A 13,310-nucleotide genomic window follows, 5' to 3' on the forward strand; every position below is an offset into this window, starting at 1 on the left:
TTGATCATCGGTATCACTCTATACCTTGTTCAACCTCGTCTCCTGACAAGTACTCTTTACTCGTACCGTGGTATGTGGTCTCTTATGAACTTATTCATATGCTTGCAAGACATTAGACGATATTCCACCGAGAGGGCCCAAAGTATATCTATCCGTCATCGGGATGGACAAATCCCACTGTTGATCCATATGCCTCAACTCATACTTTCCGGATACTTAATCCCAGCTTTATAACCACCCATTTACGCAGTGGTGTTTGGTGTAATCAAAGTACCTTTCCGGTATAAGTGATTTACATGATCTCCTGGTCATAAGGACTAGGTAACTATGTATCGAAAGCTTATAGCAAATAACTTAATGACGTGATCTTATGCTACGCTTAATTGGGTGTGTCCATTACATCATTCATACAATGATATAACCTTGTTATTAATAACATCCAATGTTCATGATTATGAAACTAATCATCCATTAATCAACAAGCTAGTTAAGAGGCATACTAGGGACTCTTTGTTGTCTACATATCACACATGTACTAATGTTTCGGTTAATACAATTATAGCATGATAAATAAACATTTATCATAAACATAAAGATATATAATAACCACTTTTATTATTGCCTCTTGGGCATATCTCCTTCACCCACACCATAGGGCGGCGCGGGCCCCACCCAGGCCGCGCGGCCCTGTGGTCTGGGCGCCTTGTCGCCCCACTTCGTATCCCCTTCGGTCTTCTGGAAGCTCCGTGGAAAAATAAGACCCTGGGCGTTGATTTTGTCCAATTCCGAGAATATTTCCTTTGTAGGATTTCTAAAACCAAAAACAGCAGAAAACAACAACTGGCTCTTCGGCATCTCGTCAATAGGTTGCATAATAATGACATAAAGTGTGTATAAAAAAATGTGAGTATCATCATAAAAGTAGCATGGAACATAAGAAATTATAGATACGTTTGAGACGTATCAAGCCGCATGGCATTATTTTATGTGTCCTAGTAACCATTCCAAAAGATAAAATTGGGATACGGCAATTATTTTCGAAAACCCTTCACGAACAGGGCTATCAAGTTCGGAGTTCTATGGCTTTTAGAGGAAATGAGTAGGAAACGGCCCGTGACACCGCATAGCTTGTCGGAACGAGGCCATATTTGGCACATGTGTGGTCCCTGAGATGGGAAGCAAGGCCCCGAGAGCGGATTTCCAATCCGACCCAAGGGCGATGGTTTTTTAATTTTCGGGGTGCCAAACGGGTGTTTTGTGAAGCAGCTATATTGGTGCATTCTAGTATTACGCGAGACCTCTGCGTAGTGGTAGGACACCGCCTTCGCACCACATATCACATGCCATATGTGCGCGCTAGCTATCTGGGAATCCATGCGGCTTCATGCGGTGTCTCGCCGAATCCGCTGAAAAGTGACCGGATTTGAACTAGGGCTACACTTTCCATCGCTCAATAAATTCTGGGATTTTTTTATCTACGACACATCACTTTATGTGCTAAATTTTTTCCGTTTAGCGTGATGGTGAACGGGTACACCAACGCGACCGGTACGACCATACCGCATCTCCGCGGGGCCCATTTTGGCCAGATGACAATTTAAACAAAGTCAGAAAATCCCGTGTAGCCGCATAGCGTCATTTTATGTGTCCTAGTAACCACTCCAAAAGTCACAATTAGGATACGGGAATTATTTTGGAAAACCCTTCGCAAACAGGGCTATCATGTCCGGAGTTCTATGACTTTTAGGGCAAATGAGTAGGAAACGGCCCGTGCCACCGCATAGTTTGTTGCACTGAGGCTATATTTGGAACGTGTGTGGTCCCTCTGATGGGAAGCAAGGCCCCGGGAGCGGATTTCCAATCCGACCCATGGGCGATGGTTTTATCATTTTTGGGGTGCCAAAACGGGTTTTTTTGTGAAGCAATTTTATTATTGCGTGACACCTATGTGTAGTGGTAGACACCGCCTATGTACGACATATCTCATGTCATATGTGCGCGCTAGCTATCTGTGAATACCTGCGGCTTCCTACAGTGTCCCGCCGAATCCGTTGGAAACTGACCGGATTTGAACTAGGGGTACACTTTCAGCCACTCAATAAATTTCGGGAAAAATGTTTTTAGTTATAAGACACATAACTTTATGTCCTAAATATTTTCCGTCTAGCGCGATGGTAAACGGGTGCACCAACGCGCCCGGTACAACCATTTCACATCTCCCAAGGGGGACATTTTGGCCAGATGGTAATTTAAACGAAATCAGAAAATATCGCGAAGCCGCGTGTCGTCATTTTATGTGTCCTAGTAACCACTCCAAAAAGTCGGAATTAGGATACGATAATTATTTTGTAAAACCCTTCAGAAAAATGGCTATCACGTCAGGAGTTCTATGGCTTTTAGGACAAATGAGTAGGAAACGGTCTGTGACACTGCATAGTTTGTCGGAACGAGGCCATATTTACACGTGTGTGGTCCCTGGGATGGAAAGCAAGGCCCTGAGAGGGGATTTCCAGTCCAACCCATGGGTGATGGTTTTTTTTATTTTCGAAGTGCCAAAACGGTTTTTTTGTGTGAAGGAGCTACATGGGACACATTTTGGTATTACGCGAGACCTCCGCGTAGTGGTAGGACACCGCCTCCGCACCACATATCACATGCCATATGTGCGCGCTTGCTATCTAGAAATCCTTGCGGCTTCCTGCGGTGTCCCACCGAATCCACTGGAAACTGACCGGATTTAAACTAGGGTACATTTTTCGTCGCTCAATAAATTCCACGAAAAATATTTTTAGGTCTATAACACATCACTTTATGTGCTAATTTTTGTCCGTTTAGCGTGTTGGCGAACGGTGCAACAGCGCGTCCTGTACGGCCATTTCGCATCTCCCGAGGGGGCTGTTTTGGCCAGATGGCAAACTGGACGATTTATTTGGATAATTCTAATTTTTTTGGTTCAAATGATGATATGGATGTTATTTTTAGATTCCTCTCATTTTTCTGATCGATTTAGACATATTATTTATGCAATTTTGATTTTTTGATTTAAAGATATTAATTATTTCATATTAAATAGAAAGAAGACAAAAAATAAATAATTTTATTGTTATTTGAATTCAATATTATTATTACTTATATATTCATTTTGGTTACTTAAGTAATTGTTTGTAATTCAAAAATAAAGAGGTGTGATATCACAGTTCAAGGGTTAATAGGGTGCTATGCTATTATTATCAGCAAGGTGTCAATTCTTTAATGAAAGCTCATCCGAATGGAATCAACAAGTTAAGCGTGCTGAGGGTGGAGTAGTGTGAGGATGGGCCTAAGATTAGTTGTACTTAGAGTTAAAAGTGTATTGTGTGAAAGATAAACAAGGAAAAAAATGGTGTAAAAACATTCAAATTTGAAAATAAATTAAAAGTCTATGCCGAGGGTTTTGCCGTTGGCATATAAAAAAGATTTTTTTTTTCGAATTTTTTTGAATTTTTTTGGAAAAAGAAAATTTGAATTTTTAAAATTTGTATGCCGATGGCCGGGCTACGCCGACGGCAACAATGCTCCGCCGAGCGAGGTAGTCGCCGAGGAGCTATGCCGAGAGAGACTGTCCTCGGTGTACCCTACGCCGACAGCTAAAACAGGCTGCGCCGAGGGTACCCGGTCCTCGGCATATCGGCCTATTCCCGTAGTGAGTGAGTACACTTTGGTCAATTGACAACCAGCAACTACGAACACTGAGCCATTGTAACCATCTGGAGTCTCCACTGCTGGTCCCGCAATCCGAGCTGGCCAACGGCCCACTCTTCTCTGTTTAGGTCTTTGCTGGAACATGGAAAAGGTCATGGGTCGACACACCAAAATTAACCTCTATATGTTGCATCACAGAAACAAGTCGATTGGATTTCTTATTTCTACATGCGCTTGGCCTTCTTCCTCTTCGTCGATTGGATAGCATCGCTCTTCTCTACTGACCTGCATAGTTTTGTCTCTGCATCACACAAACAAGATCGACGGCTCGACGCACCAAAACTACCAATGTCTCTTGCATCACAGAAACAAGATTCCCATGGCTGCAGTCTGCTTGGAAGCCGGTCATGTCTGAACAACGGGTGAGATCGTAGCTGTGGCTGAAGGAGCATTTCCTGATAGACTGATAGTACCTTGTTCTGGTTCGGCCGTAGAATTGAAAAAAAAAAGTTCTGCCCATAGCTGAAGGAGCTAAGTAATGCTTTTGACTAGCATGTGCTTGTTGTTGAGATGTATAAGTGGATTGCCTAGCCCTTTCCATCAGTTCGAATTTTTGGTTGTGTTGGCTATGAAACTTGACACTTGTTTCAACTGGAAGTTTGCAGTTATAAGAAGTATGTTTCCTTGTATTATTATGTTGTAGATTTAGTTGTATCACTGATTAGCCATAATATTGTTGAATCAAACCCTGTGTTAAACAGTCAAACTAGATAGATGGGCAAAGCCATGTACAGGACAAGAACCCATCCAATACCTTGATCCATACGCATCACAATGCCAAAGATTCAGAAAGAATAGGCAAGAATAAGATCTAGGAATCAATCAAAATAATACATCAGGCAAGAAATCAAGCACTAATCACAATACAAGAGATAAGCCAAGGTAATCTAGGAATCACTTGACGCTTTTCATCAGCTGGACATAGGCCCAACAGAATCGTTGGCCACAAGCACCATTGCATTGCAGAGTTTCTTACATCATTACTCCAATTTGGAAATAATGTTCAGTCACACGATTAGTCCAATTTTTAGCCGTATCACATGATTCACATCACAATATGCAAAAGGTGTTCAACATCTAAAGTTAGGAGCAGAAACATATTTAATACTAGTGTTGTCCATATGGCAGCTTGAACTTGCAATTGCATCTGAACCCTCCAAGTGCCGGCCCATACGGAATCAGGTAGTGGAGTTGGTTGTGTGATATATGGAGAGATTTCTGCAAGCAAACAAAGATGCGTTGAGCCTGGCATCATGTTCCAAACTCTGGTGCTCACACATGAATAGTTCTGCTGGAACATGGAACAAGTAAAAGTTTCTAACTCGAAAACATTCAGTTACATTCTAAAGAGTTTTCCTTTCACATACGGAGTCAAATAACAGGGCAGTTAACAACAATTAAATACCAAAAGCAAATGATACTGCTATATCAGAGATATGTGGTGTTCAAAAGATGACATTGTCAACACAAGATGTAAGCGACAGAAAAAGAACACTGTTTTGTTCTACGGAACAGAAACACAACAAAATTAGTCAGTTTTCCTTTTTTCCCTATTATAAGAAGTTTTGGCAAACTTAATTAGTTTTCCAAAAAAAATATAAAAAAATAGAACGGAGGGAGTATTAAGTTTGGTTCCTTCTTCCTGGCCAACTAAAAGGCCAAAATAAAAACTATTCCAATAGCATGCCATCTATAAACCATGGCATGCTGCTCACATAAGGGAGACACTGCTCAACGGTATTGCGCCAACATAAACCAGTGTGGAATTTTTTTTTTAAAGACTTCTGCTGCCTATTCATGGAAAAGCTGACAAAATTATATCTCACTACTTTTGTATGACTTGGACAGTACAAAGTTAACTTAAAAATTGTGAAAAATATAAAAAAAATTACCCAAAGCTGAATCGTTTCAACATTACTGGCTAAAACCAACAATAGAGACGCTGAACGAACAATACCAATTTATTTATGCTAGCCCAATATCAACTTATTTTGTCGACAATCATGTTCTCATGTTTTTGGCTACATATGGTCCCAAGCTTCAGGCTGATAATCAATTCAAGTGCGAATTGAGCTCACAGACTAGAGCATGAGCTATGGTATCTAACTCATTGTGGAAATTATAAAAAGGTTATCTGACTGAAAGCTGAATTATTTCAGCATTGTTACTAGACAAAACCAACAATAGAAACACTGAATGAACAAGAATAGAGCTAAGTTAATGTGTTGGCACACGTTCCAGATCTATTACTGATAATCATGTTTTCCTGTTTTTGGCAACATATAATACAAACGGTGCCTCCATCAGATGCAAATGCTGAATTTTCAACATGATCAAGTCATGTGAGCCTGACTTTGTATTAACATGCATATGAGAGGCCCAGAGAGTAGAAATCAGTAGCATATGGTATCTAACTCATAGCCATATGCATAAATCTAATAACAAGCTAGTTCAGAAATTAAGCAAATCCATACAATAGACACCCTAAAAGCCAAAACAAGAGAACATGCATTACCTGCTAACTGAGTAAGCAATCAAAAAGATATACATATAGAAAAAACGAAAAATGCAAATCACCTATTCAAAAACATCTTAGAGATCTTGTGTGTTCACATTTTCAGATTCATCAGCTTGTTCGTCATCAGGCGCGTCAACTTCAGTGTCTATCAAGGAAAGAAATCCATAAAAGTTCAAGGAGAAGCTTGATCAACAATAAAGAAAATCAAATGTGCAAATACAAAAAGTTGAATTATGCTTTCAATGAAAGGTAAAGTAGATGAGATTATATATTATTATTGGAAATAATATATGTGATGAAAGAGTGATGAAGGAGCATTATATCTGCAGAGGATGCTTAGCTTAGCATGGTAAAGTTATCTAAAAATAGGTAAAACCGCTAGATCTTTGTCACAACCTTCTTGAACTCGTTGGCCTTAGCGATGCGTATTTTGTTGACATGTGCCCTGGCTATATAAGGGGCCTTGTCCTGCAACACAGATCCATCCATGTGTCAACAACAAATCAGCATGGCAAAAAGTTGCAAAAGAGTAGACAGCTGTCTTACCGAATCATTAAATAATTTCCAGTTTTCAACGGCTTGCTTACGAATCTGAAAGTGTTCCACGAGAAACAAATTGTCAATTCATCCACAAAACAATGGAAACAAATCATTATGCATGTTCATAGAGGTAAGGAGGCATTGAAGAATCGAACTGACAGCATCTACGGACGGCCTGTCACAGACGCCAGGGAAGTTTTTTATCCAGAAGGCGTTCCTAGCCAAACCAAATCATGGTCAAATAAATCAGCACCATCAAGAAAATTTAAAAACAGACCAACAATCTGAAAAACCGTGGAGGATCTCATCTCACTGGTAAGAGTACAGGGCGAGCAATTCAACCCTTGCAATTTCCTCTGTAACGCTCATCACCGCGAACCCGCGTGTAACATCGGAAACGGCATTGGTCTTGGGCTTCTCGGTTCCATTGCTCTTCACCGCCAGTCTGCGTGGAACATCGAATGTCATCGGTCGACGCACCAAAATTAACATCAATATGTTGCATCACACAAGCAAATCGACTGGATTCTTACTTGCCCATGGCCTTCTTCCCGCTCGATTGGATTGCATCGCTCTTTGCTGCCGACCTGCGTAGGAATCCAGGGTTATGGATCGACGCACCAAAACTAGCAATGTATCTATCTTGCATTAGAGAAAAACAAGATTCAGTTTGGATTCTTACTTGCTGTGGGCCTCGTCCGTGGCGGCGGCTCCCATGGATGCGGTCTGCTTGCAAGGCTTCATGTCTGAACAACAGGTGAGATCGGCGCGAGGCGAAGCCAGGAATCGAGCGCACGAATTCAGGAGGGTACCGGAGACCGGAGTTCCAGGGAAAGGAAACGAGGTTTTTGTCCTTAGGTCGGTAAGCCGTAAGCTACTGGGCCAAACGCAGCAAAAGCCCCTCTCTGTCAGTAAAAGAGAAAAAAAAGAAGTATGGCTCTCCCGTTTTGACCTTTACAATCTTGGTTGACTGAATTAGGATCACTAAAAAAAAGATTGACTGAATTAGGAAACCCGAGTTTAATTTTTTAGCCCTCAAAGTAACAAAAAATTCTCTATTTCTGTACTGGCCACTCATCTGATGCACGATGATTTGTGGGAAACTGTGAAGAACCATAAGCAAAAGTTCAAGGAGAAGAATAAGCTCATTGCTCAGCTGAAGGAGGAGCTCCAACGCAACAAGCTGAAGGAGGAGCTCATTAGTGGGTGTATATTTCCCCAAGATTTTTTTTTTTTTTGAAACTGGCAAAAAATCTTTTGCCTTACATTAATATAGGAGAAGTAAACAAGGGGTGGCCAAGGCCAAAAAGAAAAGAGAACAAAAGGGGGGAACACAACCCCCCCCCCCCCCAAAGGCCACATAAAAGATCAGCCTAAGAGAACTACTAGGCCTTTTGCGCCGGCAAGGACCCAATCCTTGCCCTCCTCCCTTATTGTGTGCATGATCACCGAGGGTAAGGAGGATTTGATGTTGAAAACTCGCTCATTCCTCTCCTTCCAAATCTCTAGGGAGATGAGCATGATAGCCGTCCGAAGACCCTTGGGAGAGGAGGTGGAAGTTTTGGCCATAGCTTGCCAGTACTCCAACACCTTCGGTCTCACAGTGTCGAGGCAGAGGGTAAGGTCCGGACAGGAGAGCCACGACGCCGCTGCATTCCATATTCTCTTGGATAAGCGGCATTCAAAGAGGATGTGACGAGCCGTTTCCGGGGAGCATCTACACAGCTGGCAATTAGGATGGTGTGGCCATTCCCTTTTGGCAAGGCGGTCGGCAGTCCAAAGGCGGTTTTGGACAGTAAGCTAGGCGAAGAAACGACACTTCGGAGGGGCCTAGGTCTTCCATACGATGTTGCCAAAAGGGCAAGGAAGGGCCGCCAAGAACTGGGCGGTTTTGCCCAGGATTCGGTATGACAATCCTACATGTCCCTATGAAGTCCAATTTTAGCACGTGGTTCACTGAACCTTATGCATCTGGTCATTTCCTGTAACCTTGGGAAGATATTATCAGGAACCGCTAGCGTGAAGAATAGTCAAGTAGTCAGCCTTGACTGAAAGCAGAGTATTGTCTTCGAGAATATCATCAAGGTCAATATCGCCACACCTAATGGGAACCATAGAGCTTTTATGAAAGTTTGTGCAATGCCCAGTTGCCTCTAATAAGTTCTCAAGAATCATTGCGAAGTTTCTAGTGTTCTCCTTGAAGGGTGCCACAAAGACCGCAGCGGCGTCCGCATAGAGAGAAGTTCGGATCCTCCAGAAACTTGTCAAGGAGACCATGCCTAGTTGCACCATCAAGAAAGTGCATGAGGGGACCTGGGGCAAGTAGAGAAAATTGCAAAAAAAAAAAAACCACAATTGTGGCTAGGCTTTCAAAAAACCACCACGATGCCATTTTTCTTTCGCAAAAAACTATCACTATCAATGTAACATATAGCATTGAATGATAAGTTTACACAAGCTAAGCTACTTTATGACCGGTGGACCCCACTTTTATGCTGATGTGGCACTACGAAAATGGTAAAGGGACAGACACATTAGAGTGGTTCTCATTTTGGCGTTTTTTCATAAATTCTAGGTGGAACCCATATGCCAAATCCGTCCTCTCTACATTACAGAGTATCGCTCATCGTATGATATCTTCGTTGAGGAAGCCTCGTGACACCTAAGTCGGAGGGGTCCAAAGACCTACACACATACAACCTTCGTTATTACATATGCATTTTAGCCTTGCAAAACTATATGAACTACTTGGGCCATTTCTATTACCTGCTTTTTCTAAAACATCAAGTAGAAATGTTGTTTATCATTGCAGTGAGTGAGCATGTAAAATAGACTAGTGTACTATTCATGTACTACACTTAAATCACAAAATCTAGATCACAGAAAATCAAAACTGCATATAAATATATACAATTTTCAATAACTAGGGTTTCACTACAATATCACATAAAATGTGCAAGAATTTGTTGCCTATATCACATAAAAGTGGACAGAACAAGTCAGCTATGTCACACCCCCATCCTCGGTGTGGCGCCGCCAACCAAGGCGCCACACTAACACACCCTAGCCCTGGGCCTGCCAGTCCACGCTGGTGCCTGTGCGGCGCCGTGCTCCTCAGCGCGGCGGAGTAGTTTGGGGAGCACCCGTTACCGGCGTGGCACAAAAGGATCACTCATGCGAAATAGTTTTGCCGAAGGTTTATTTCTTGAATTTATTGCATATTTAGATTATTTTTTTGGCGAATTTGACTATTTTACTCAACTTCGTCCACCAGATTCTCCCTCCCTCGGGCGGCCTCCCACTCTGTCTCCCTCCCCAAAAGAACAAAGTTCCCCATTCCTCACCCTCTCTTCCCCCCCGGCGGCCAATCCCCTACGCCGCCGTCGCCGCCGCCATGGGATCCTCCTCCTACCTTCCCGCCTCCATGGATCCCCCCGGTGTCGACTACTCACTCTACCTCTCCGACCTCATCCCCGGCTCGCCCTCCGCCTACCTCGACCTGCCCCCGACCCCGCACCACGAGCAGCAGCAGCAGAAGCCCTTCGCCGACGACTCCCCCTCCTCCATGCCGGAGGACCTCGTTCTGCCCTTCATCTCCCGCATGCTCATGGAGGAGGACATCGACGAAAAGTTCTTCTACGACTACCCGGACAACGCCGCGCTCCAAGAGGCGCAGCAGCCCTTCCTCCACATCCTCTCCGACCCCTCCTCCACCTCCACCTCCACCTCCAAGAACAGCAACAGCCGCGTCGCCTCCCCGTGCTCCCCATCCGACGGCTCCTCCGCCCTGCCGCCCGCCGCCGTTGACTCCTACGACCGCTTCCAGTACGAGCCCGTCGACCTCGACCCCGCCGCCTTCTTCAGCGCCGGCGCCAACTCTGATCTCATGAACTCCGCCTTCCTCAAGGGCATGGAGGAGGCCAGCAAGTTCCTGCCCACCCAGGACAAGCTCCTCATCGACCACGAAGCCCCCTCTGGGAACTTCTTCAGGGGCCTCGAGGAGGGCAGCAGCAAGTTCCTGCCCAGCCAGGAGGACAATCTCGTTGCTGAATTCAACGGCCGTGCAGCGCCTCCAGCGATGGTGAGTGTGAAAAGGGAGGAGTCTGTGGATGCTGCTTTGCCCAACTCTCTTGGCGGCCGAGGTCGCAAGAACCCGTACCGTGAAGACGAGCTGGAGCTGGCGGGTGGCAGGAGCAGCAAGCAGACCGCGATGCAGGGGGACGACGTCACTGCACGGGAGGTGTTTGAGAAGGCGCTGAGGCCCTCAGATGATATGTGCATCGAGCAGCTGCAGAATCTGAGGATCGCCATGCAGGAGGCGGTGGCCAAGAATGGAGCCAGCGGTGTCGGGAAGGGGGGCAATGGGAAAGCTAGGGGCCGTGGTGGTGGTTCGGACATGGTGGACCTGCGAACGCTGCTCATTCATTGCGCACAGGCTGTTGCCACCGACGACCGCCGGAGCGCTACAGAGCTGCTGAAGCAGATCAGGCTGCACGCTCGCGCCGATGGCGATGGCACGCAGCGCCTCGCGCATTGCTTTGCAGAGGGCCTGCACGCGCGGCTGGCGGGCACTGGTGGCATGGTACACCGGTCGCTCATGGCAACACGCATCTCAGCCGCCGACATGCTCAAAGCTTACCAGCTGTACATGGCAGCCATCTGTTTCAAGAAGGTGCCCTTCCTGTTCTCAAACGTTACTATCTGTAATGCCGCCTTGGGAAAGAAGAAGATACATATCATCGATTACGGTATACAATATGGGTTCCAGTGGCCATGCTTACTGCGAATGATGTCAGGAAGGGAGGGAGGGCCGCCTGAGGTAAGGATCACTGGTATTGACCTCCCCCAGCCCGGGTTCCGGCCAAAAGAGCGCATGGAGGAGACAGGCCGTAGGCTCAGTAAGTATGCCAGTGAGTTCAATGTGACGTTCAAGTACCAAGCCATCGCGGCGGCAAAGATGGAGTCGATCCGTAAAGAGGATCTCAACATTGATCCTGAAGAGACGCTCATTGTGAACTGTTTGTTTCAATTCAAGAACTTGATGGATGAGAGCGTTGTGATTGAGAGTCCAAGGGATATTGTGCTCACTAACATCCGGAAGATGCGGCCTCACACATTCATCCATGCAATTGTGAATGGCTCATTCAGTGCACCATTCTTTGTAACACGGTTTCGGGAGGTTCTCTTCTTCTACTCAGCGCTGTTTGATATTCTGGACACAACCACCCCAAGGAACAACGAACAGAGGATGCTGATTGAGCAGAACATCTTCGGGCGTGCTGCCCTGAATGTCATTGCCTGCGAGGGTACAGATAGGGTGGAGCGTCCTGAGACGTATAAGCAATGGCAGACAAGGAACCAACGGGCAGGTTTGAAGCAGCTTCCATTGAATCCGCAGGTCATTGAGAGAGTTAGAGACAATGTCAAGAACAACTACCACAAGGACTTTGTGATTGATGTGGATCACCAATGGCTCTTGTCAGGATGGAAAGGGCGCATTCTGTATGCCATCTCGACATGGGTGGCAAACGATGCTAGCTCTTAATTTTTAGCTGTTCCTGTTTTCACTTGGCTAAGAATATAGGTCTAGTTATGTCAATATAATGACTATGTATGAACCCATGGTCTAGTTAGAGTATCTCTAGCATATTTCCCTAAATTTTGGGCCTCTAAAATTACTTATAATGGCTGGTACATTAGAAACTCATACCGGCCGGTTTATCTTCAAGTGACTACAATGTAATCTACGAGGATGAAATCTTCTGAGATGCATCAGATTGCTCGGTTTTAATTAACCTTAGCTTGGAGTATTGTACCTACCTATATGGATTTATGTGTGCTGGACCTGTGTCTGATTAGGAAAGCATATATGTCTTTTGATCACCAGAGCTCCATTCCAATAACTGGTGCTTTGGTATGTCTTCAGTTCTATGTTTCATTTCGGTGGCACCTTGAAACACTGAAAACTCTGCACTTTCTTGTTGTTAGTAAATCCCTACTGTGCATTTTCTTGTTGTTAGTAAAGCCCTGCAGCTGCAGCTACAACATACACCTTTATCTAAATAACCAGAACTGTATAAAAGCATTTTTTTGTGTGAATGCTCCCATCGTGTTGCTTAAAAAACGTCTACTTGTAACTCTCACAAGTGTATACTTAACTTACCATTTAACAATCACGTCAATGATTCAATCTTATATCTACTCAAGAAAAACCATTTTATCTACATTTTTTGTATTTAGAATTTTGATGGGACAATTATGCTTACCAACACTGTCTACTACCACTCTCTTGTTCTTAGTTTTAGCCATTATGCCGTAGCAAACTCTGTTGATGTTTGAGGTAAAAAAAAATTTGCTATGATGAGTTTCAGCAATGAAAACACAAGTTAGTTCATGTTTCTTCTATGATGCTAATGACCTATGTCTTCTAACAAGATACTTGTACTGAATATGTTAAGTTGTATTTCTCTACAAACTAAGTTACTGCTTAGTTGTTACATATACTACTTTG

At 44.2% G+C, this 13,310-nt stretch overlaps 2 protein-coding genes across 2 annotated transcripts; one reads left to right on the plus strand and one right to left on the minus strand.

Moving 5' to 3' along the window:
• Nucleotides 1-4,756: 4,756 nt before the first annotated feature.
• LOC124655967 (DNA-binding protein MNB1B-like) lies at nt 4,757-7,267 on the minus strand. Its single transcript, XM_047194789.1, has 6 exons — nt 7,113-7,267; nt 6,959-7,016; nt 6,806-6,850; nt 6,656-6,727; nt 6,319-6,404; nt 4,757-4,959 (listed from the first exon to the last, which is right to left on the minus strand). The coding sequence occupies exons 1-5, from the start codon at nt 7,265-7,267 to the stop codon at nt 6,351-6,353; spliced, it is 384 nt and encodes a 127-aa protein (XP_047050745.1). The 3' UTR covers nt 4,757-4,959; nt 6,319-6,350.
• A 2,903-nt stretch (nt 7,268-10,170) lies between these two features.
• On the plus strand, nt 10,171-12,699 carry LOC124653328 (scarecrow-like protein 34). The gene has a single exon (XM_047192395.1). It carries the CDS (start codon nt 10,194-10,196, stop codon nt 12,342-12,344), a length of 2,151 nt encoding a protein of 716 aa, XP_047048351.1. The 5' UTR covers nt 10,171-10,193; the 3' UTR covers nt 12,345-12,699.
• Nucleotides 12,700-13,310: the final 611 nt, after the last annotated feature.

This window comes from Lolium rigidum, chromosome 5 (genome assembly GCF_022539505.1).
Source record: "Lolium rigidum isolate FL_2022 chromosome 5, APGP_CSIRO_Lrig_0.1, whole genome shotgun sequence".
In the NCBI taxonomy this organism is placed as follows: Eukaryota; Viridiplantae; Streptophyta; class Magnoliopsida; order Poales; family Poaceae; genus Lolium; species Lolium rigidum.

Coding starts and splice junctions, on each gene's coding strand:
- LOC124655967 (XM_047194789.1), bottom strand. CDS start 7,267: ATGACATTCGATGTTCCACGCAGACTGGCGGTGAAGAGCAATGGAACC. Junction 6,728..6,805: donor GGAAATTATTTAATGATTCG/GTAAGACAGCTG, acceptor TCTGTGTTGCAG/GACAAGGCCCCTTATATAGC. Junction 6,405..6,655: donor AGGCCAACGAGTTCAAGAAG/GTTGTGACAAAG, acceptor TTTCCTTGATAG/ACACTGAAGTTGACGCGCCT.
- LOC124653328 (XM_047192395.1), top strand. CDS start 10,194: ATGGGATCCTCCTCCTACCTTCCCGCCTCCATGGATCCCCCCGGTGTC.